This window comes from Oryctolagus cuniculus, chromosome 2 (genome assembly GCF_051225735.1).
Source record: "Oryctolagus cuniculus isolate XC-2025 breed Fujian yellow rabbit chromosome 2, ASM5122573v1, whole genome shotgun sequence".
NCBI lineage: Eukaryota > Metazoa > Chordata > Mammalia > Lagomorpha > Leporidae > Oryctolagus > Oryctolagus cuniculus.
Window position 1 is genome coordinate 33,864,634 of NC_142868.1, and position 26,044 is coordinate 33,890,677.

The following is a 26,044-nucleotide window of genomic DNA, read 5'->3' on the forward strand; positions in this document are numbered from 1 at the left end:
CAGACCCCTTTGGGCTTTTGTCTACTAAAACAATGTTTACAAAATATGGCATGAATTAAAATCATTTTTAAAGGCAACAGTACTCCACACAATCACAAACCTGCATTTATTACACAGATGCACCTTAATAAATAACATGTTTTACAAAAATTATGCTGGGAAAGTTATATTCCATACAGTATCTGATTTACATAACTTGAAATTTCAGTTACAAAAAAAGGACTTAAAAGAAAAATATTAAAATGCTTAAGGAAGTTAGTTTATAATGTATACACCTGTGCATCGAATAGGGGCTGGAATTGTGGCATGTCCGCTTCAGCTGTTGCTTGAGACATCAACATCCCATACCGAGTCCCAGCTATCCCACTTCCCATGCAGCTTCTTGCTGATGTGCCCCAGGCAGTAGGTGACTGGCTAGTCCTTGGGTTCCTAACACCCTCCATGACAGACCTAGAAAAAGTTGTTGGTTCCTGGCTTTGGCTTGGCTTAGCCCCAGCTTTTTCAGGTTATTTCTCCCTTCCTCTCTGTCACACTTTCAGGTAAAAAAAACAAAACCCAGAATAATGCTCCCTAAGTCCTAAAAAAATCTAAACACTTCACAATACAAAACAAAAAAAGTTATTTCTTGTGTTTCTTGGTAAACAATACCATTTTTTTTTTGACAGGCAGAGTGGACAGTGAGAGAGACAGCGAGAAAGGTCTTCCTTTGCCGTTGGTTCACCCTCCAATGGCCGCTGTAGCCAGTGCGCTGCAGCCGACGCACCGTGCTGATCCAAAGGCAGGAGCCAGGTGCTTCTCCTGGTCTCCCATGGGGTGCAGGGCCCAAGCACTTGGGCCATCCTCCACTGTACTCCCTGGCCACAGCAGAGAGCTGACCTGGAAGAGGGGCAACCGGGACAGAATCTGGAGCCCTGATTGGGACTAGAACCCGGTGTGCCGGCGCCACAAGGCAGAGGATTAGCGTATTGAGCCGCGGCGCCGGCAACAATACCATTTTGACAGAAGTCACTTACTTGTTGATACCAAAGGATAGGTTCGAAGTTAGGAGCTTCGTTGGGGTCTCCCACATGGGTTCAGAGGCCCAGGCACCAGGACCATCTTTCACTGCTTTCCCAGGTCATTAGCAGGGAATTGGACCAGAAGTGGAGCAGTTGGGACTCAACCAGCACCCATAAGTGGTGCTGGCATTGCAAGAAGCAGCGTAACCTGCAATGCCTCATGGTCAATTCCAAAGGTATAGGTTTAAAGATTCTAGGTTCACATGAAGAATAAGAAATTCTAGTCTAGTCCAGAAGATCATCACTTTCCCACTTGTTAATCACTACATTTAGTCATATAGATTCAATGATTTGTGCCTAAATTCCATGTCATAGGGAATACTCTACTTCCTCAAACAATGATTTACAAAAAATTTCAGGATTAAAATATGAAAATTGCATTTAAAATACAATTTTATTACATAAGCATTAAATCAACTCTCAGTCCTTTAGGAATGCAAGCTTAAAAACAGCTAAAATCTATTTAAAAAACAGAAGTTAGGTTACAAGCTACATCAAAAATATGTGATTACTACAGTATTTGTTTTAAACCATGTAGCTTACCTGTGAGATCCTTTGCTAAATCCGGGTGATTCATTAAACAGTGGCTGGCAAATTTCACACTTTCTAATCTTACAGGAACATGAATGTCATTAAATCTACATAGAAAAAAATTTACCAATTTACTAATTCCAAGGCAAATAATTATTTTCAAATCAGGTATATTTAATGTGTAAATGCCTTTAAACAATTACTTATTAGAAAAGTGTGTTATAATGACAGCTAATATGTTCTGAATAAAAAAGTACAAAGGAAACAAATTAATTTTACAAAAACATTTTCAAAAACAGAATTTAACATGCTAAAACAAAAACAGTATAAGCACACTCGGAACCAAAACTACTCTCCAAGACCTGAAAGTTTGAGATTTTAAAATTATACTGACAGTAAAAAAATGAATAAATAAATAATAATTCAGGGGCTGGGGCTGTGGTTTAGAAGGTTAAGCTTCTGCCTGCAGCTGATCAACTTCCAATCCAGCTCCCTGAAGTGTTCCTGGTAAAGCAGCGGAAGGTGGCCCAAGTACTTGGGTTTCCTGTATCCATGTGAGAGACCCGAAGAAGCTCCTGGCTCCAGCCTGGTCCAGCCCTGGCCATTGTAGTCATTTGGGGAGTGAATGAGCAGACGGAAGAACCTTTGTTCTCTGTCTCTCCTTCTCTTTCCCTTTCAAATAAATGAATAAATCTTTAAAAAAAAATTCAAAGCATAAAAAAAACCTGTTTAAAAAAATTTTATAAGAAAAAATATTGGGAAATTTGAGGTAGAAAGCAAATCATATATAAAAGGCAGATACACTGTTTTAAACACAAGTATATAAAATGTGTGAGTCACACTGCCTCATCACAAAAGTTTATCTGCTTAGGAACAACTTGTATTAAAGTGCTCTGTTTTGAAGGTCTAGTGCATAGTAAGGATTCTATAATATCAAATATGTACTGTTACATAAGGATAAGAATAATAAGGGTAAGACCAGCAATATCAAATTTTTAAAAGCAAGTAGGCAACTGTTAAAATATATTTAATGGTAAATAATTTGATTTTAAATAGCAGAAAATCATATTTTTCAAGTAAACTGAACTTGCTGAAAAAATATGAAGTATTTATGGTCTCCTACATTCTTATTCAGATATTTTTCATAGTTCAATAAAATCCTGCACTTATGATTTAAAATAACAAACAGAAAAACTTAAACATTATTTATTTATTTTTAAGGATTTATTTGAAAGAGTCAGAGAGAAGACAAGACAATGAGAGAGAGATAGACAGAATCTTCTGATTACAGGTACACTCTCCAAATGGCAACAATGGTTACGGCTTAGTCAGGCCAAAGCCAGGAGCTTCACCTGGGTCTCCCATATGGTTAACAGGGTTCAAGTACTTGGGCCATCTTTCATCGCTTTCCCAGGCCAGGAGCAGGGAGCTCGAACAGAAGTGAAAGAGCCAGGACATGAACTGCTATCCGTATGGGATGCCAGTGTCACAGGCAGCAGCTTTACCCATTATGCCACAATGATGGACACAACTTTAGTATTTATGATCAAATAAATTACAATGTAATTTACAAGACTAAATGCTATAAAATAAGGAAAACAATACAGTACGAAAGACTAATACTTTTTTGTTTCTGTGAATAAGACTCATCAAAAAGTTATTAGTCAATGTAAAATGATGAATAAAAAGCTTAAGGTTTATTTCATTTTCACAACTCAGGTAAAAAATGAAGCCTTGCATTTTTGCTTAACTGACACACAACAAACACTGATGTCAATCACTGCTATACAAAATTCCTCCTTTGTATCTAAGTACAGTTGCTTCCTTCCCTCTATTCTCAACTCTTATAGAGTCAAATTTAATTATGTGAAAACGAATAATCAGCACTTATTACAATCAAGATCTTTAAAATGGTCTCCTGAAAAACTACTCCTGAGATATTATGTCACTGAGACTTTTCAGAAACTAAGATTATTACTATAAAGGACTATTATGAATTTATTGTAATGAAATTCTGAATCCATTCTCCAAATCAGTTGAACTAAACAATGGTGAATCTCAAATGTTCTCCAGAATACTAATACTAAATATTTATTTTTTAAGCAAAAGAAACATAAGGAAGAATTTAATAAGTCCTTAAAAACGTAATAGTTCTTCAGAAAATAATTAAAAATTATTCAAGTTGAAGAAAATTATACTTTCCATTTTAAAAACATACAATTAAATAAAATTAGTTAAAAGCATATTAAGCAATTAGATAATCTACAGACACAAGACAAACAGTAGTAAATGAATGAGTTTGTGGACTGATGACAGGGATTCTTAAAAATTGCACTAGTATGTCTTCAGTTTCATGATTTAAAAATTTAAGAACTTGGGATATTGTCCATCTCTTTATTCTAGTAATATTAGAAAAGACAAGAAGCTTGCTTTATAAAAAATTTGTCCCCCCACTAAAAAAATTTGTCCCTACAACTTGTTCTCCAACAAAGACTACAACACAAATACCAAGAAAACCAACAGTTAGCAAGTTTTGATATGTATGGTTTTCATCAACTTGAAGTTATTGACTAGCTTCTAAAATATACAAGAAAATGTATATAAAATATAGTTCTCTTACCGTCCAAGAAAACACTGCCAAAGAGGACGATTCTGCGTTGCCAAATCAGAATCTTTAGAGCCAAACAATTTAGCTAGAAGCCGAACAACAGCTAATCGCTCTTCCCCGTCATTGCTCTGAGAAAAGAGAATGAGGCCCAAATTTTATTCATCAACTTACAGAAAATATTATCAATATTCATAAGACACAATCCGTATTTCTGCTTAAAATGATTAGAACTTCAAAATAGCATATGTGGTCATTTAAAATGCAGAAATTGATTTGATTCCATGGTGGATCATCTGGTACTTTGCTCTTACTTCAAACTCTCCCAGCTGTTACTTTAGGCCTCCTTCACTGCTTATTTGCTATCTACACCTTGGTGTAGACCTTGTACAAATATTAAGACAAAGGAACACTGTTCATTAGCCCTCGAAAAACTATGAAGGACAAGCCTGCAAATAATTCCCACTCTAATAAGTTTCATTATTAGAAATCTGTTTGGGGCTGGTGCTGTGGCGCAGTAAGTTAATCCTCTGCCTGCGTTGCAGGCATCCCATATGGGCGCCGGTTCTAGTCCCGGCTGCCCCTCTTCGGATCCAACTCTCTGCTGTGGCCTGGGAAAGCAGTGGAGGATGGGCCAAGTGCTTGGGCCCTGCACCTACAATGGAGACCGGGAAAAAGCACCTGGCTCCTGGCTTTGGATCGGCGCAGCTCTGGCCCATTGCGGCCATCTGGGAAGTGAACCAACGGAAGAAAGACCTTTCTCTCTGTCTCTCCCTCTCACTGTCTATAACTCTTACCTGTCAAATAAATAAATAACATCTTTAAAAAAAAAAAAAAAAAAGAAATATGTTGTGCAATTTAAGTTCAGAAAAAAACACACAGATCACTTAAAGTTTTGATATCCAAAATTCTAATCGAGGATCTCAATGCACTGGAGAACATGATATTGAAGAATTTCATAATTCAAAAATATTCATTTTTATTAGCTGAACAAAAACTTTAAGATGCATCTAAGAGTACTATAAGTTGAACACTATAAAAAAGCAAAATTTGGTACTTTTTGTTAGAGGCCATTTTTTTTAAAATACCAGACTGAGTTATATTCACAAGGACAATAAATGCAATACTTAAAACTCATCATTAATTTTTTTAGGTTAGATATACAATGTATATCTAAAGCACTGTCCGATATCCAATAAATTTTGTGGACAAGGTTAAAATAAAAGCATAGAATATAATTTCTTCTTTATCAATATTTTAATTCTCAAGAACAAGGGTTTTGTGGTAAAAAAGACACAATCCAACAGTGTAAAAATTAAAATTATATCAAGCTTTAACATTTAAAATTATGAATGACAGAAATGATTGACAATTTTTCTCAAATAACAATGCAGAATAACAGTACTATCAATAACCGCAGTTAACTAGTATGATACACTATATACTGTCTAAATTATAAATACACACATATTTTACTAATTGAGAGAAGGTAAAATGAGAAATTCTGCATTAAAAATTTACCAATGACTCCCTAAAAGAAATGCAATAAAGCCACACTAGTTTTCATTTCTGAGCAATCCCAGACAGAACAGGTAGCTTAACACAACTACTGTCTCTAACTGCCAAGTAATTAACCTAGAACAACTGACGGTGAAAACTTAATGACTGCACTAAAACGTTTTTTTAAATCTGAGGAATAAATATAAATCTCTCTCCTTGCACCTGTAAGTGTTTTAAATGTTAACTGTGAAAATTTTCTTGATAATTATGGCCATGGCTACAAAGCAGCACTATTCTGGTGTGCTCCTTAAATACTTGTTTATTCTGTGGACACACATAAGTAAATTACAGATATAGCAAGGTGTAACAGAACATAATACAGTAAAACCAAGTAAGTTGTTACTTTGAAACATTTTCACCAACATTTTTATTGTTCCCAGAGGCCTGTAACCAAGGACTATGAACTATAAATGTAAACAATTATAACTGTATGATTAAGAAATACCACTACATTGGCTGGCGCCGCGGCTCACTAGGCTAATCCTCTGCCTTGCGGCGCTGGCACACCGGGTTCTAGTCCCAGTTGGGGCACTGGATTCTGTCCCGGTTGCCCCTCTTCCAGGCCAGCTCTCTGCTGTGGCCCGGGAGTGCAGTGGAGGATGGCCCAAGTACTTGGGCCCTGCACCCCATGGGAGACCAGGAGAAGCACCTGGCTCCTGCCTTTGGATCAGCATGGTGCGTCAGCTGCAGCACACTGGCCACAGCGGCCATTGGAGGGTGAACCAACGGCAAAGGAAGACCTTTCTCGCTGTCTCTCTCACTGTCCACTCTGCCTGTCAAAAAAAAAAAAAAAAAAAAAAAAAAGAAAGAAAAAAAAAAAAAAAGAGAAATACCACTACAGGGGCCAGGGCTTGCAGTGCAGGCATCCCATGTGGACACCGGTTCAAGTCCTGGCTGCTCCACTTCTGATCCATCTCCCTGCTAACATGCCTAGGGAAAGCAGCAGCAGATGGCCCAAGTACTTGGGCCACGGTACCCACGTGGGACACCTAGAAGAAGCTCCTGGCTTCAGCCTAATTCAGCCCCAGCTGCTGTGGCCATCTGGGGAATGAACCAGAGGATGGAAGACATTTCTCTCTCTCTTGCTTTCTCCTTCTCTCTGTATTTTTACTTTTCAAATAAGTATTTTAAAAAAACTACAGAAAATCATCACAGTCATAACTTCCTAGCCTATCTGCTTAGCACATATTAGTGACAAAACTGCAGCCTAATCATTCATATATATATATCTATATATATTTACCTAAACTATACCTATATATATATATCTAAACTGTGCCTACGTATCTATATACCTAAATTAATCTATACCTCTGCTTCTTCATTTGGAATGAGAAAACTTATACCAGTAAATCTAGGGTTGCAGTAAGGAACAAACAAAATACAAGTGATATACTAATTGTAAGGTAATAAAGAAAATATTCCATTAATAAATGTTTTATTTGGACACAGTATTATTTCAGTATATTTTAAATCTAAAAACAAAGGAAAATATAAAACTTACTGGCTTGGCCTTGCGTTAAATACATTGTCTTTAAAGAGAGCACAATGCCATAGCATTGACTACTGTGTTAATCTCTTAAAAAAGGAATTAAGAAATTTCTGAAAAAATTTCATAGTCATTTTCCTTTGTAACATGGTTATAAAATCTATCAGTGAAGAGTTGGTATAACACAAAGGAATAACTGGAACTATGACAAGTTCATAACCCATTTAAGAAGCCGCTATTGAGGACGGCTCTGTGGTGCAGTGGGTTAATGCCCTGGCCAGAAGCGCCAACATCCCATATGGGCGCCGGTTCGAGACCCGGCTGCTCCACTTCCAATCCAGCTCTCCGCTATGGCCTGGGAAAGCAGTAGAAAATGGCCCAAGTCCTTGGGCCCCTGCACCCGCATGGGAGACCCGGAAGAAGCTCCTGGCTCCTGGCTTCGGATTGGCACAGCTCCAGCCGTTGTAGCCATCTGGGGAGTGAACCATCTGATGGAAGACCTCTCTTTCTCTCTCTCCCTGCCTCTCCTCTCTCTGTGTAACTCTGACTTTCAAATAAATAAATAAATCTATAAAAAAAAAGGGGGGGGGGCAGTCAAGCAAGAATGGCCTATGCATTAAAAAAAAAAAAAAGCCGATATTACACAAATTCTACTACCACTTTGTTATCATGTACGAAATAAGGGCCCAATATTGTCAGATCTTCTGATTTTCTTAAAAAAAAAAAAAAATGAAAACTTATATACCTGAACCTTAAAAGTAAAATCCTTTCATTTTTTAAGTTAACTCATTAATTGTGGGCAAGTAACAAGTGAAAAACATCATTATGATCTAAAAATAAAATGAATCAAACAAAACCCATTTTGGGGAAAAGCCACAGTTTACAATAACTTCCTTCAGTTTACATTAAGTCCACAATCTGGTTCCTAATGTTGTGCCCCCATTCTCCAGTGAGAGATTCATCTAAGGGCTAAAGAGATTTGACGTTATATATACAGACTCCAGGACAGATTGGGGGGAATATTTTAATGCCTATATTTTGAAATAACTTATTACAGAAACATCTTCAGACTGTTGTCACAATAAACTCTTTAATGGTAAGAAAATGAAATCTTATTTTCTATAATATTTTTCCCTACAACCATTGTTTCTTACAAAAAACTCTTGGGGACAGTGCTGCGGCATAGTGGGTAAAACTGCCACCTGCAGTGCCAAGATCCCATATGGGTGCTGGATAGAGTCCTAAGTGCTCCACTTCCAGTCCAGCTCTGCTATGGCCTGGGAGGACAGTGGAAGATTGCCCAAGAGCTTGGGCCCCTGCACTCCCGTGGGAAACCCAGAAGACGCTCCTGGTTCCTGGCTTTGGATCAGCTTAGCTCTGGCTGTTGCAGTCATTTGGGGAGTGAACCAGCAGATGGAAGACCTCTCTCTGTTTCTTTCTCTGCCTCTGCCTCTCTGCAACTTTGCCTTTCAAGTAAATAAAAAATCTTAAAAAAAGAAAAAACCCTTATTGGTCTGACATCCTTTCTAACACAGGTTAAGTATCACTCATATGAAATGCTTAGAATAACAAATGTTTAAGAATTCAGATTTTGGGATATTTGGATATATATTATGAAATATCTTGGGGATGTTACTCAAGTCTAAACACAAAAAAATCACTTATGTCTTATTCAAACACCTTTTCATATAGTCTGAAGTAATTTCATGCAATTTTTATGAAGCTTTTATTTTGACTAAGACACACCACATGATAAAATCAAGGGTAGAGTTTTCCTCTTGTGCCATCACGTCAGTGCTCAAAAAGTTTTGGTTTTGGAATATTTGGGATTTTTGGATCTGTGATGCTCAACCTATATAGATAGCAAATGCTTTTAATAAGGACAATACAGACAACTCAATTATGTATACAAGTTTTAAGTGTTTGAAAATCTGAGTTTTAACCTTAAATCTGGTTTAACTATGCTAGGGGCAAAATATCTGAAGCATTTCATCTCAAAAATCCAAACTGTAATGTTGGTTTTAATTATATCACAGTTTGTCTTATGGATCAAATAAGTCTTACAAAAGTAAAAAATAGTAGGCAAACATAAGGTGTTATCTTCTGTAGTTTGGCTAGAAGTCAGGGTTGAGCATAAGTTTTTCATATTTTTCTTGAAGAATTCCTTGCTTAGCTGGCTATTAAAAAAAAAGCACTCTCAAAAAGTTATATAAAATTTCTGTCCTAGACCTATACTGACTCAAAGTTATGATCAACTCCCTTGGAGCCCAAATTAAGAATCCTTCGGGGGCTGGGGCTATGGTACAGCAGGTTAAAGCCCCAGCTTGCAGCACCAGCATCCCACATGGGTGCTGGTTCAAGTCCCAGCTGCTCTACTTCCAATTCAGCTCCCTGCTAATATGTTTGGGAAAGCAGTAGAGGATGGCCCAAGTACTGGGGCTTCTGCACCCACATGGGAGATCTGGAAGAAGCTCCTGGCTCCTGGCTTCGGCTTGGCCCAGCTCTGGTAGTTGCAGCCATTTGGGGATTGAACCATTAGATGGAAGACCTCTCTTTCTCTACCTCTCTCTGTAACTCTGCCTTCCAAATAAACTAAAAATAAACAAATCTTAAAAAAATCTTTTGATGTTTTAAAAACAGTTATCATAAATATCTCTTAATAATATATTAAAATGTCTAATGTAATACCATTTCTATTAATTGTATCACTGTTTATCAGTGGATATTTAACTAGATATACTGAAATTCTATAATTCTCTTTTTGTCCACAAGAAATATTATTTTATTCAAATGATTAAAAAATTTATAAACAAGTATAATCAATTTAACTCAGATTTAATTTTTCTACAGTTATACAAAAACTATCTGATACACATTTTTTCTTGAACATTTAAAGGGTTTGAAAATCAGTCAATCCTACCTTCAGTTTGAATTCAAGCTGGGGCATGACAGATAACAATAAATGAGGATCTATAGCAAAAAGTTCCTGAATCAGATCAAACACATGTTCTGACAAATCACTTACTGATGATCTTCCCAGCACCAGGACTTGATTGAAAAACTATAGGAGACAGTAAAAACAAAAATAAAATATTTCATATAAAATTTCAAATTTTCCATTAGTGTACGATTTAAAAAAAAAATAATCAGGCATTACATATACTATTGAAGGGATGACATAGAGGAAGTGATTAAATTACTATATGATGAGTCATCTAAGTAACAGAAGAAGAAATAAATCTCAAGATAACACAAAGGTACCCCAAAATATGTGGAAAACACATTTTCTACACCAAAATAAACATTTTAAAATTTCACTTCTCCATGAACTTTATAAAACATCCCATCAAATACATTACAAGGAGACAAGTAAAGCAGAACTGGGATGTTGAACAGATTACATTCACAGAGTAAACTGAGCCACCTGAACAAGAAAGCCAAATTACCTATGCTGTTCATGTATATTTCAGGGAAGCACTTTGTGTTAGTAAACCTAAAGCACTAAAGGCTCTCAACCTCCAAAATAGCCCAATGTCTAGCTTTTCCAGTTTTTCCCTATTTGAGATACTGGAAAAATAAATTCTGTATTACAGAAAAACTATTGGTATTGGCTACAAGCCACCTTGAAGTCCTACCATATGCAGCACAGGCACAGAAAGAATAGCTTAAAACTGATGAAGCTGAACCCCTTAATAAAGAAGAGTTTAAAAAAAAAAAAAAGCTTCTAACACAGGGATTCATCAATTGGAATATGAGGGATTTTAATCATTTTATCAAAGCTAATGAGAAATGGGGTCATAATGCTACTGAAAATATATCAAGAGAAGCAGAAGGACAAACTCTAGAGGTCACTGAATACTCAATTATGGGCTAGGGAAGATGCAATGAACTTCAGGACATAGAGAAAGTCATGGTTTAGAAGGAAAGGGAGAGCAAGAATTCATAGTAGTATAAAATGGCACTTGACACAAAGATTGGACAGTACAAAGCACCTTTCCAACGGAGAATATTATATGGTACTAAATAGGAAAGGAAAAAATTACACTGAAGAAGGGGATTATTTTCTGATTTGTGTGCTCCACAAGCTTGGATCAGACAGTTAAAATGTTTATGATGAGTTGCGATGGTGTATTTGAAACTCTCCTCAGTTCTGATCTGACTGGTTCCTTAGGTCTAGTACCGCAATGGAGCTCCAGAGGGGGTAATACCTTGACTACTTTGACTACTTTTACATGAAGCTAAAAGAAAAGGTGGCAGAGAAAAAGGAATAAGGAACAAAGCCTTCAAATGTGTAAAATAGATGGAGCATAAAATGGATGATGTATAAAATTGATGGAGCACCAGAAGGTCAAGGAATGAAAAAGAAACTGAACTGTGAATACTTATTTGCTTTGTAATCATTAACTTTGAACCAGCAGTGCTTTAATTCACAAGTCTTCATAATATGCACTATACAATGCTCAACGTTACTCAACAACATCAGGCTCATCAGCTTTCTCAGAAAGAAATCTTAGTATGTAGTTTCACTGTCTTAAATACAACAGCTGTGATGAAAGTTTGTTATTAACACTTTAAATAATACAATGGACATTTACTTACTATGAAAAAAATTAGGTTGTTAATAGTGTTCTAAAGATGACATTTCGAGGGATCTTAATTATTAAAATAAAACAACTTAGCTAATTTGTGTTCTCATCATACAGAAAACTTTCCTTGGACCACAGAAAATTTTTAGTCTCAAGCTTTGATTTTATTTTAAAATCCATGATTTTACTAGTCAACCTGCCACTCTGCTAATGCTCCTGGGAAAGCAGTGGCAGATCAAATTTCTTGGGCTCCAGCTACCCATGTGGGAGACCAGGATGGTATGAAATTACAAATATTTTACTTTCCCAAAATGATCAATTTTTCAGAAAAAAAAAAAAAAAACAGAAAAAATTTCTATTCAAAAAGCTTTTTTAAAATTATTTTCATTACTGGCCGGCGCCGCGGCTCACTAGGCTAATCCTCCGCCTAGCGGCGCCGGCACACCAGGTTCTAGTCCCGGTCGGGGTGCCGGATTCTGTCCCGGTTGCTCCTCTTCCAGGCCAGCCCTCTGCTGTGGCCAGGGAGTGCAGTGGAGGATGGCCCAGGTGCTTGGGCCCTGCACCCCATGGGAGACCAGGAAAAGCACCTGGCTCCTGGCTCCTGCCATCGGATCAGCGTGGTGCGCCGGCCGCAGCGCGCCAGCCGCGGCGGCCATTGGAGGGTGAACCAACGGCAAAGGAAGACCTTTCTCTCTGTCTCTCTCTCTCTCTGTCCACTCTGCCTGTCAAAAATAAAAATAAAAAAAAAAAAAAAAAAAAAAAAAATTTATTTTCATTACTATCTAACAGCCATTCAAGAAAGAGGAAAAAAAAAAGATTTCAGAAGAATGACTTAGCAGACATAAAAAAGAAAACAGAGAAAGATCCATAAAGATGGAGGGATACAATGAATGAGATCAGCATATCTGGGAGAAGAGGTAGGAGCTGTAGCCAAGTTTTCATAAAGTAACTTTCACTACTTTGTACCATTATTAAAACACCTTAAAGCTTATCAAGTTTTGCTACGTTTCTCTAACTTTAGTGACACATGGGTATTCAAGTTCTTTCATATTTGCAGATGAAACTGTTTACACTCTAAATAAACTAATACATGAGCTATTCTAATACATTTGTACAATGGATTAAGAATTAATTATACAACTACAGAATAAATATAAACAGAAATACATACATTGGCAATGCATGCCTCAATAGTCTGGACTGTTCTTTTCAAGAGAACTTTTGCAAGGTCGAAGGACTGTTTATTTAAGTTCTGAAAATCAATAAAAACATGTGAAGTTAAAATGAATTAATAAATTTGTGAGATAACATTAATAGAATATGGTAGTCTTCAAATCTACTAATACATTAACAAAAAACAAGCAAAAAAGCCAATTCCATTCAAGGTATTACCCAGTATCTTGAACTCAAGTAACCTTAAATACAGAAGTTGCAAAGTGAATTAAACTGAATAATAGAAAAAATGCAAATATACTATTTTATGGACCTAAGGATCCTAAGGACTGTTGATTGTATCTGTTAACCAGTATGAACTGGCAACATCTCTAATTCACCATGCTCATCACTTCACTGTTAAATCAATTTGTGTTCTGAGGAAGAATAGATTTGGAAAGCAACTCAAAAGGGTTCTGCCAACTAGGCAAAGAAATACGCTAAATATTTTAGGTTTTATAGGTGACAGTCACTGCTGCAACTACATAACCCTTGTGTAGTAGTGTAAAAGCATTTAGATACAAAATGAAAAAAATAAGCATGGTTGTACTCCAATAAAACCTAATGGAGGCCGGCGCCGCAGCTCAATAGGCTAATCCTCCGCCTTGCAGCGCCAGCACACCGGTTTCTAGTCCCGGTCGGGGTGCTGGATTCTGTCCTGGTTGCCCCTCTTCCAGGCCAGCTCTCTGCTGTGGCCAGGGAGTGCAGTGGAGGATGGCCCAAGTGCTTGGGCCCTGCATCCCATGGGAGACCAGGAGAAGCACCTGGCTCCTGCCTTTGGATCAGCGTGGTACACCAGCCGCAGCGGCCATTGGAGGGTGAACCAATGGCAAAGGAAGACCTTTCTCTCTTTCTCTCTCTCTCACTGTCCACTCTGCCTGTCAAAAAAAAAAAAAAAACAAAAACAAAAAACAAAAAACAAAAAACCTAATGGAACTCCCATACTGCTGATCTGAAAAGGGTAAATTAAAGACCCTCAGGAGATGCCTGAAACCAAAAATAGTATCAAACCCTACTTATAGAGCTTGAGTATCACTTTTCTGAAATTGCTGGGACCAGACATGAATTAGAATTTCTAATATGGATATTACATCTTAGACATACAGTCTGAAGGTAATTTTATACAGCATCTTTAGTCTGTGTTTTGACTCAGAGTCATCATACATTTAAGTCAGTGGCAGAATTTTCCACCTGGGGAACCATCTTGGATTTCCAGATTTGGGATGCTCAACCTGTACTATGTTTTTTCTATTCACAATTACTATAGATCTTAGCAACCTCAGCATCGAATTTTTTTCCTTTCCTGAAGTGAAGAGCTTTCACTTTTTCTTAAAGTATTTTAAGGCTTCCCCTTTGGCTTTCTGAATTACCACCATAACTACTACTGCATTTTTGGATTTACTTATTCAGTAAAATAACAGTTACTTTAACACAAGCACTGCATGCCTCTACAGTTGGTTTGATAGCTGAGATGACTACTAAATGATTAACTGACAGGCAGCAGACACAGGTGAATATGCTGAACAAAGGGAAAATCCATGGGCGAGACAAAGCAGATTAGTACAAGATTTGAACACTGTATTCAGAACGTGCAATTCTAAATTTAGGAATTATTTCAGTAGCTTTCAAATTAATGCTTGTGGAATGTAGTTCACTGTGGGCAACTGCAACTGTGGACAGTGCAATCACTCATTTAGCTATAACACAAACGCCAAATACACCATCTATTCTTCTCCATGTTTTTCTCTGCATGAGATATACTCCTTTTTGTCATATTATCAAAATCTTTATCAATGACAGGTTCGGGACAGGTGTTGTGGTGCAGCAAGTTAAGCCTCCCACTGTGCAGGCATGCCATGTGGGCACCAATTCAAGTCCCAGCTGTTCCACTTCTGGTCCAGCTCCCTGTTGCTGGCCCGGGAAAACAGTGGAAGATGGCCCAAGTGCTTGGACCCTGGCATTCCCGTGGGAGGCCCAGAAGAACCCGGCTCCTGGCTTAGGACCGGCCCAGCTCCAGCTGTTGAGGCCATTTAGGGAGTGAACCTGCAGATGGAAGATCTCTAACTCTTCCTCTCAAATAAATAAAAAATTCTTAAAAAAAAAAAAAAAAAAAAGATAGGTACACTTGAATTAATAACATGCAAACAGGGCCAGCGCTGTGTTGTAGCGGGTAAAGCCGCCACCCGCAGTGCAAGCATCCCATGTGGGCACCGGTCTGAATCCAGCTGCACCAATTCTGATCCAGTGCTTGCGCTCTCCCTCTCTCTCTGCCTCTCTGTAACTCTGCCTATCGAATAATAAAAAAATCTTTAAAATAAAAAATTTTATTTACTAGAGCCATGAGAAGAATTGAAAATGAGTCATTTCTTCTTGTGAATTAAGTGTAATTAGATATATTCATCTAGCATCTGAAAATAGGATACTGAACCAATTGAGGAAAAAACCAGTGGGGCAAATATCAACTGCAGAGTGGGTTTGAGGAAAGCCCAGTGGATGAGCTTGTGAGGAGATAAGTCCTTCAGTTTCTTAGGAGAACCTGCTAGAAAGAAACACAAAAAGGAAATAAGGGGGCTGGCGTTGTGGTATAGCAGATTAAGCTACTGCCTGTAACACCAGCATCCCATATGGGTGCTGGTTCAAATCCTAGCTGCACCACTTCCAATCCAGATTCCTGTTCATGCAAATGAGAAAGCAGAGGAAGACTGCCAAGTCCTTGGGCTTCTACATCCAAGTGTAGAAGCTCCTGGCTCCTGGCTTCTGCCTTCTGCGTGACCCAGCCCTGGCCATTGTGGCCATTTGGGAAGTGAACTACCAGATGGAAGATCTCTCTCTCTAAATCTGCATTTCAAAACAAAGAAAATAAAGCCTTAAAAAAGAAATAAATAATAGGTAATGAAGAGGAATGATTAGCTCTAAATCACCCTGTTATCTTAACATTACCCATACAGCTCTAGCTTCTATTCAAATGTTTTTCTGACAATACCTATGTAAAAGGTAGGATAGGTATTTTGAAAAGGAATCCAAACTCTTGTGTTTTAAACCTATGATAAAGAGGAAACTAAACTAGCCAAAAGACAACATCACAACGTTCATAAATCCAAGACTGCTTATGAATGGTAAACAGCACTTAACTGAGGGAAATCTTATACAATGGTAAGCAATGCATCTGAAAATATAGTTACAAAGCTAATGTTTTAGTGGGGCTGGACAGTGATAATGTGAACTGCATTTGACTGCAAATGGTCAAAAATAATTATTCATTTTTATATGTAGCACTAAATTTAAATATTAGCCTTTAATATCTTTACATTATACAAACCTTATGTGCAGGAATGAGGTTAATAAGAATGGAGTCCAATAATTCTTGAGTAACTCCATCACCTTCCATGATGATAGAACTCATCAAATCCAGCATATGCATTTGTACTTTCTTATTGTGGCTATTGCTTAAAAAAAGAAAAAAATTCAGGTGTAAAAAAATTTAAATTCTCACTTTTAAAACAATTATCTCAAAAAAATCGATTTTCAGTTGAAGGAACTGTGTCAATAATGGCAAAATAAATTTTGCCTATTTCATTTCTCCCTCTGTTGACAATTGGCACAACTGAAAGGTATTATTGTAAAGTATTAAAAAAGAAAAAAAAGACTACCCTGGTTTCTAATAGGTGAATTCTACATTATTGACTTTTTAAAAAAAAAAGAAAAAGAGAAAAGAAGATACTTAAAATGAATTAAGTCTCTATATTATAAATGAGGATTCCAAGTGTTGAGTTAAACCAATGCCAATAAAAATGTCAGCTTCAAAGAAAGGACACTGGCTTATATGTCTCAGACTTAAAAGGTGATGGGGCGGGTGCTGTGCTTCAGGTAAAGCCACTGCCTGCAGTGAGGGCATCCCATATGGGTGCCAGTTTGAGACCCAGCTGCTCCACTTCTGATCAGGCTCTCTGCTGTGACCTGGGAAAGCAGTGGAAGATGGCCCAAGTTCTTGGGCCCCTGCACCTGCATGGGAGACCTGGAGGAAGTTCCTGGCTCCTGGCTTTGGATCGGCGCAGCACTGGCCATTGCGGCCAACTGGGGAGTGAACCAGTGGATGGAAGCTCTCTCTCTCTCTGTGCCTCTCCTTCTCTTTCTGTGTAACTCTTTCAAGTAAATAAATAAATATTAAAAAAAAAAAAAAAAGATTAAAAGGTGATATAATGGGGTCAATGTTGTGGCTTAGTGGGTTAGCCTGTGATGCTGGGATCCCATATGGGTGTCAGTTTATGTCCCAGCTGCTCTACTTCTGATCCAGCTCCCTGCTCAAGGTGCCTGAGAAGACAGTGGAGGATACCCCAGGTGCTTTGGCTTCTAACACCCACATGGGAGATCCAGATGAAGCTCCTTGCTTCAGCCTAGCTCAGCCCTGGCCTTTGTGGCCATTTGGGGAGTGAGAAACAGATGGATGATCGATCGATCTCTCTCTTCCTCTGTCTGTAACTCTTTCTTTTAAATAAACAAACAAATCCTTATCAAAAAGCGTTATAATTTTAAGGAAACAAAAAAATTGTGCGGCCAGCACTGTGGCGTCATGGTAAAGCCACCACCTGCAGTGCCAGCATCCCATTTGGGCGCTGGTTCATGTCCCAGCTGCTCAACTTATGATCCAGCTCTTTGCCATGGCCTGGGAAAGCAGGGAAAGGTGGCCCTAGTCCGTGGGCTCCTGCACCCACGTGGGAGACTTAGAAGAAGCTCCCGGCTTCAGATCAGCACAGCTCCGGCTGTTGCAGCCAACTGGGGAATGAAACAGTGGATGGAAGACTACTCTCTCGCTGCCTCTCCTTCTCTCTGTGTAATTCTGCCTTTCAAATAAATAAATAAATAAATCTTTTAAAAAGAATAAGATGGTGAAGACAAATTTTTCAAGTCTTCTTTCTTATTACTTTTCAGTTATTCTTCAAATTAAGATAAAAACATATCTAAATGCCCAAATTAAGTCTAGACCAACAAAAGTAACTCTTGCCACTAGAGGTTTTAATTCACCAATACTGCAAATCAATAATTTGATCTAAAATAGTTATCAGAGCTTGTAACAGAAGGTTCTAAAAATGTTGTCCCAGTTTCTCTCAATTTCAAAAAAAGATTTAAATCAACAAAGTATAAAAAGTAAGGCCTTGGCTGCTTCCTTAGTTGGTGAAGAGTAAATTTTAGGCCTCCTTGATGAATATACTAAAAGCTCATATAAATTCACTAAAAATAGTTACAAACCTATATTGGCTATAGAATATGTAGATTTTGCTCCTCCTGACTATAAAGACCTGTGTTTATTTTTGTATTTATCAGAATATGTATACAAGGACATAAAAAAGAAAATGGAACAATTATAGTTATATTATAAATATATGAGGAAGTTTAAATCAATACAAAGTAAATATCAGTATCTCTCACCTACAGCTTTTAAAAAATCAACAGGTAGGCATTGTGCTCAGACACCAATACCCTAAACAGGACACTTGTACCCCAAACAGGAGTACATGAGTTCTATGCCCAGCTCTACACTTCATTCCAACTTCCTTCTCATGCAGAGCCTGGGAGGCAACAGGTGTTAAAAGTAACTGGGTGCCGGTGCGGCGGATCACTAGGCTAATCCTCCGCCTGTGGTGCTGGCACCCCGGGTTCTAGTCCCGGTTGCACCTCTTCCAGTCCAGCTCTCAGCTGTGGCCGGGGAAGGCAGTGGAGGATGGCCCAGGTGCTTGGGCCCTGCACCCACATGGGAGACCAGGAGGAAGCACCTGGCTCCTGGCTTCGGATTGGTGCATCGAGTCGGGCGTAGCGTGCTAGCCATAGCGGCCATTTGGAGGGTGAACCAATGGAAGGAGGACCTTTCTCTCTAACTCTGTCAAAACACACACACAACAAACAAACAAAAAAAGTAACTGAGTTACTGCCACCTATATGAGACACCCGGATTGAGTTCCTGGCAGTTTAGGTTCTAGTCTGCAGCAATTGTGGGTGTTTGGAGAGTGAACCAGTGGATAGGAGCTTTCTTTCTCAGTCTCTTTGTCTCTCAAATAACAAAATGAAAACAAAAGACAAAACAAAAAAACTCACAAAACTTGAAATAATGAATAATAAACATGTTGGGCCACTGTGGTAAAACCAAGAAAAACTTCAAAAGTTGATGGGGAAACCACACCATCAGTTTTTACCAACTTCTAGAAAAACAGACCTCTTGCAAGCCCTCTCTCAAGCATATTTTTATTGATTTTTCTTTTTCTTTTTTAAAGATTTATTTATTTATTTGAAAGTCAGAGTTACAGAGACAGAGTTTTGCCAGGCCATGAGCAGGGAGCTGGATCAGAAGCAGAGCAGCTGGGACAGGAACCACTGCCCATATGGGATGCTGGTTACAGGTGGTGGCTTTATCTGCTATGACACAATGCTAGCCCCTTGTTTATGTTTACAAAAGGCCAACAATATGAAGGATCAATTGTATGGTTCTATATGTGGAGGGAATGCATGGAGGGTGCTGAGTGGGCAGGAAAGAACAGATATTTAGCTTGATAAAAAAAAAAAAAAAACAACCCACAATCCTGAGTATTTGTCTCTCAGATCCAATAGATACTTGAGGGTAATAAAGAAGTGAGGCGCAGGGCTGGCATCCCTTAAGGATGCTGGTTGGAGTCCTGGCTGCTCCACTTCCCATCTGGCTCTCTGCTGTGGCCTGGGAAAGCAGTATGAAATGGCCCAAGTCCTTGGTCCCCTACACCCACGTAGGAGACCTGGAAGAAGCACTTGTCTCTTGACTTGGAATCAGCACAGCTCTGGCTGATGCGGGCATTTGGGGAGTGAATCTGTGGATAGAAGACTTCTTTCTCTGCCCCTGACTCTCTTTAAGTCTGTTTTTCATTTATATAATCTTTTTTTTTAGATTTATTTATTTATTTGAAGGAGTTACCCAGAGAGAGGAGGGGAGGCAGAGAGAGAGAGGTCTTCCTTCCACTGGTTCACTCCCCAATTGGCCTCAACAGCCAGAGCTATGCCAATCTGAAGCCAGGAGCCAGGAGCTTCCTCTAGGTCTCCCTTTGTAAGGCAGGTACAGGTACAGGGTCCCAAGGATCTGGGTCATCTTCTACTGCTTTCCCAAGTCATAGCAGAGAACTGGATCAGAAGTGGAGCCACCAGGCCTCGAACTGGTGCCCATATGGGATGCTGGCACTGCAGGCAGCAGCTTTACCCACTATGCCACGGCGCCAGCCCCTAAATAAATCTTAAAAAAAAAAAAAAAAAAGGAAAAAAAAAAAAAAGATGAGGGAAACAAAGCAAAAGATAATGTGGAAATTTCTACAAATCCAATCAATCTAAATCAGTCAGTTTAAGACTTCCAGTAAAGATATGGCAAGAAGGAAAGAATTTACTCCACTATCTGAAATGACCAAAAAACTGGATGAAATATACAATAGTTTACAGATATTGAATATTATGTGCATATTGCTGAGGAGAGGAAAACAAAGTACATGTTTCCAAAAAATGTAATACTTTAGAGGACATCTCATGATGACACTTTGTTTACTATACAAAAAAAACCTCCAAATTTAGGCTCTCTTGTCCAGCAATTTGTCCTTGGCAAATCAGTAAACTTCATCTATCTGCATTAATTGCCCTATTTCCATAAATTGATGATTTAGACAATGTTAAAGATTTCTTTCTCATTTCAACAATGAGAAGATATCAGAGTCAATGTGCTTAGAGGAACACCAAGGGTATATACGATATTCATAATTTAGTTCTTCAGCGTATAAGGTCTCTTATCATTTGTTCTATAACTTTATGCAGTTCCCTTTATTGGATAATAAGTTTCTTAAAAACAAGACCCTACTTTACATTTATTTATTGTCTATAGCTCCCAGAACACATTAGGGCACACAAGTGTCAATCAATAAACTGATTCATATTTTAAAATGGCAGTGTAAGGGCAAAGGTAGTTTTCTTGCAACCTAATTTTATTTTCCTCTTCATATTTTATTATTTTTTAAAATTTATTTGATAGAGTTAGACAGTGAGAGAGAGACAGAGAGACAGAGAGAAAGTCTTCCTTCCATTGGTTCACTCCCCAAAATGGCCTGAACGGCCGGTGCTGCGCCGATCCAAAGCCAGGAGCCAGGTGCTTCCTCCTGGTCTCCCATGCGGGTACAGGGGCCCAAGCACTTGGGCCATCCTCCACTGCACTCCCGGGCCACAGCAGAGAGCTGGACTGGAAGAAGAGCAGCCAGGACTAGAACCCTGTGCCCATATGGGATGCCGGCGCCGTGGGTGGAGGATTAACCTAGTGCACCACAGCGCCGGCCCCGTGTTTTATCTTCTAAGGAAAACAACTTCTTACAACTCTAAAACATTGTACTGTACACAAAGTATAGGACACTTCAACAAACACAGCAAGAAAAAACAGAAATGCTTCAGAATTAACTTACTTGATCACTGAGAAGAGAGTCCTAAAAAGTTGAATAAAAATTTCATTGCAATCTTCCAATTCAAAGCAGATGTTATATGATTTAACCCAAGCTAAATTCTTAAAAAAAAAAAATTTACAGTTACACAAAAGCAAGCTCATTAGTAAAATTTATAGAATTATATTAAAAGCCTATGAAAACCCAATATACAAAATTATATGAGTGTTAAAGTTCTCTGACCTTTAAGGGGGCATCAACTTTCTCAAATTGAAAAACACTTATATTTAGTGGTCGGCAGGCATACATTAAATTATAAGCAGTGAAAATATATATTGACATTAGAAAAGAGAAAAAAGATGAAATAAAATTTATAATTTAAATGATCTATAGAATATATCTTTAGAGGATATAAGGAACAATAAAAAGATTATATTGTCCTTAGGAAATGTCAAAGATTTTGTAAGCTGGTTTTGTATAAAACAAAGAAAGTTTTACTCTACATTACAAAGTTACTATATAGAATTTGCAACAATGAAATAATGTGATATTTAGTAAATCAAGTGTTTTTTTTGTTTTTTTGTTTTTTTTTTTACCTCTAATAAATAAAAGTATCTGTTAAACTGCGGACTCTTTGTATCCTCCAAACCTTTTAATTGTCTGGTGATAAACAAAAATATGTCCTGTTAAAAAAAATAAAAAGTATTAATTTAGACACAAATACTTCTTATTCTTTCATAACATACTAATAGCTCATAAACATATTATGAACTAACTGGCTCTTGGCTTCAACCTGGCACAACCCTGGCTGTTGTGGGCATCTGGGGAATGAACTAGATTTCCCTGTCTCTCTCTTATTATGCCTTTCAAATAAATAAATCTTTTAGAAATTTGTTATTTCTATAAATATTTAAATATTCTCATTCAAAAGGGACATCAGGTTTTGTATCTAACATATTACCTTTGCTTCTACTGTAGTGCTTCTACTTCACTATCTTCACCCTGCATCATGGCAAACAACTATCTTCATTTTAAGGAGCTGAACAGGAGTCTTTCAATTATATTTTCTACATGTAAATACTAAGTTTTAGCACTTAGTTATGAATTTTATGTGGGACTACAAAGTTGTATAAAACAGGAGACAGACTGGTCGAAGGGTCACACTTTTAAAAATGACAGTACTCTGTTTCTGAAGTTCTATTTAGTTGTTTCATTTGAAAATAGTATCAGTAAGGTACAAAATGATTTCTGGACTACTATAGTCTCCCTATTTGGACTGAATAAATTCCAAGACTCCCAGTGCATGCCTGAAACTATACAGTACTGATTCCTGTATTTACATTTTCTTCTAAATATATCTAAGATAAAATTTAAAAATTAGGCATAGCAAGAGATTAAGAAATAATAGGATGATGATGATGATGATGATGATGATGATGATAATAATAATAATATGCTGTAATAAAAGTTTGCACTCGGGCCAGCACTGTGGCACAGCGGGTTAAAGCCCTGGCCTGAAGCGCCAGTATCCTGTTCTAATCCCAGCTACTCCTCTTCCAATCCAGCTCTCTGCTACTGCCTGGGAAAACAGTGGAAGATGGCCCAAGTCCTTGGGCCCCTACACCCATGTGGGAGACCCGGAAGAAACTCCTGGCTCCTACCTTCAGAACAGTATAGCTCTGGCCGTTCCAGCCATCTAGGGAATGAACCAGCTAATGGAAGACACCTCCCTGCACCCTTTCTCTCTTTCTCTCGCTTTCTGCCACTCTGTAACTCATCTTTCAAATAAATAAAATAAATCTTTAAAAAAAATAAAAGTTTGCACTATTTGCAGTCACTGTTAAGTAAAATAAGAACTACTTACATACAAGCACTGAAGTATCTCACAGTCAACCTGATAACTAAGATAACTACTAAGTGACTAGAAGATGGGTGGTACAATTTACAACTTATGAATTGTTTTTTCTATCTAGAAACTCATATTTAATATTCTCAGACTGCAGGTATCTGTAACTACAGAATACAAAATTGTTGATGGGGTGACAGCCAACCGTGGTCATAAAAAACTAGTCCAGGCAACATTGTGGCATAGCAGATAATGCAACCTACTGTGACGCCAGCATCCCATATGAGCATCAGGTCATATCCCAGTTGCTCCACTTATGATCCAGCTCCCTGCTAATGGCCTGGGAAAAGTGGCAGAAGACAGCTCAAGTACTTGCATCATGCCATCCACACAGGAGACACAGATGAAGCTCCTGGCTTCGGTTTCATCCAGCCATGGCTATTGTGGCCATCTGGGGACTGAATGAATATCTCTGTCCCTTTCTCTCCATAACTTTGACTTTCAAACAAATAAATAAATCTTTAAAAAGGGGCCAGCATAGTGGTGTAGTGGGTTAAGCTGCCGCCTGCAATGCTGGCATCTCATATGGATGCTGGTTTGTGTCCCAGCTGCTCCACTTCTGATCCAGTTCCCTGCTAATGTGCCTGGGAAAGTAGCCAAGATGGCCACGTCCTTGGACCCATGAACCCACATGGGAGGCCCAGAAGAATCTCCTGACTCCTGGCTTTGGTCTAACCTAGTCCTGGTTGAGGCCATTTGGGGAGTGAACTAGTAGATGGACAATCTCTCTCTCTGTCTTTCCATCTCTCTGTAACTAAGCCTTTCAAATAAAGAAAGAAATGTGAGGCAGCAGTGATGGCGCAAGTAATTCGGTCCCTGTCACCCACACGGGAAACCTGAATTGAATTCCCAGCTCCCAGCTTCATTCTGAGCCCTGTTCCAGCCATGGCAGTGATCAGAGGAGTGAATCAACAGATGGGAGCTCTCTCGCCATGTGCTTCTCTGCCCCTCAAATAAATTGAAGTTAAAAAAAAAAAAATTGGAAGGATTAAAATCAAAAGAAGCTCCTGGCTCCTGATTTCGGATAGGCGCAGCTCTGGCCTTTGCAGCCAATTGGGCAGTGAACTATCAGATGGAAGACTTCTCTGTCTCTCTGTCTCTCTGTCTCTCTCTGTAAAACTCTTTCAAATAAATAAAAATAAATCTTTGAAAAAAAAAAAAAGTTCCTCATTTTTTTAAACAAGGCAAAATCACCAAGATAACCATCCAGTCTTGCAAGTTGAATAACTTGTAGGAGGAAACAGTCATTTGATATATAAATTCTGGTGTATTATTGCTTTAAAAATTATTTTGCATCTACTATGTATCCCTTTATATCCACCTGAGTTTGTGACCGATTAGCCTGAAGGTAAGAGAGGAGCAAGCATTTAGTTTAGACTTGGGTTTGATACATACCTTTTAGTTCCTCATAAAAAATACCAGTCATTTTTACTAATAGTCAATAAATATTAAGTGAATAACTGGCTTTGCAATTTATGTTAAAGTGGTAATAATAATAAAAAAATATTTGTTTCTAAGTGTAATCTACAAAATCTAAGTATTTTATAAAGATTATATTTACCTTAAGTTTATCGTGGGAAGTATATGGGGCTTCTGGGGCATAGATTCGAAAGATGTCAGCCAAACAACATGCTACAAGGAGACGCACATCTTTATTGGGGTTCCTGAGGAAAAATTCAGATGCAAGATGCAAGGCTAGTGGGAGATACTGCTGTTTTTCGTCTTCTGAGTCCTGATCCATATCCATAAAAGTTTTTACTACCATCTGTAAAGATGCATAAAAGAACAATATAAACAACTCCTAATACTTAGAAATCAGTGAATTTATATATCATCTCAATTATAACACAAACCAGTTACTATCAAAGGTTCCTAATCAAATTTCTATAATGAAAAAATCATAAGCATGAAATGTCTAGTCTAAGTCAAAGTATCAACTTTTGAATTCTCATAATGTATCATCTGTATTAGCATCACAGTTACTCATCTATCCAGCTCAGCAAACAGTTCATGGCCCCATGTACACAACCAAACTCATTTGATACTTGCCATCATCATCACTTATGCTTCTCTTCAAAGCTGTCTTCTTTAGGTTCCTTAAAATTGCTATTTCAATTCACAATTTAATGGGTTTTGCACTTCACAACAGAAAGAAAGCCAAGCTTAAATATTTTTCTTGTACTTGTTTCTGATTAATAGGGGCTGGTGTTGTGATACAGCAGGTTAAGCTGTCACCAGCAATGCCAACATTTCATATGGGCCCTGGTTCTAGTCCCAGCTATTCCACTTTTTTTTTTTTTTTTTAAGATTTATTTATTTGACAGGTAGAGTTGCAGACAGAGAGAGAGAGAAAGAGAGAAAGAGAGAAAGGTCTTCCTTCCGTTGGTTCACTCCCCAAATGGCTGCAATGGCCGGAGCTGCACCAATCCGAAGCCAGGAGCCAGGTGCTTCTTCCTGGTCTCCCATGCAGGTACAGGGGCTCAAGCACTTGGGCCATCTCCCACTGCTTTCCCAGGCCATCGTAGAGAGCTGGATCGGAAGAGGAGCAGCTGGGGCTAGAACCGGTACCCAAATGGGATGCCAGCGCCGCAGGCGGAGGATTAACCTAGTGCACCAAGAGGCCAGCCCCACTATTCCACTTCTAATCCAGCTCTCTGTTAACATGCCTGGG

At 38.3% G+C, this 26,044-nt stretch overlaps 1 protein-coding gene across 5 annotated transcripts in view; it reads right to left on the bottom strand.

Moving 5' to 3' along the window:
- PDS5A (PDS5 cohesin associated factor A) overlaps window positions 1-26,044 on the bottom strand; it is a 133,279-nt gene that overhangs the window by 65,050 nt on the left and 42,185 nt on the right. For all 5 annotated transcript variants that reach the window (XM_008275183.5, XM_070068127.2, XM_008275201.5 and 2 more), the window contains 8 exons: window positions 24,935-25,138; window positions 22,064-22,150; window positions 21,492-21,589; window positions 16,361-16,487; window positions 13,001-13,081; window positions 10,164-10,304; window positions 4,210-4,325; window positions 1,602-1,696 (listed from right to left, as the gene is read on the bottom strand). In XM_008275183.5, coding sequence (XP_008273405.1) covers window positions 1,602-1,696; window positions 4,210-4,325; window positions 10,164-10,304; window positions 13,001-13,081; window positions 16,361-16,487; window positions 21,492-21,589; window positions 22,064-22,150; window positions 24,935-25,138 — 949 coding nt within the window. The remainder of the gene's footprint in view (window positions 1-1,601; window positions 1,697-4,209; window positions 4,326-10,163; window positions 10,305-13,000; window positions 13,082-16,360; window positions 16,488-21,491; window positions 21,590-22,063; window positions 22,151-24,934; window positions 25,139-26,044) is intronic.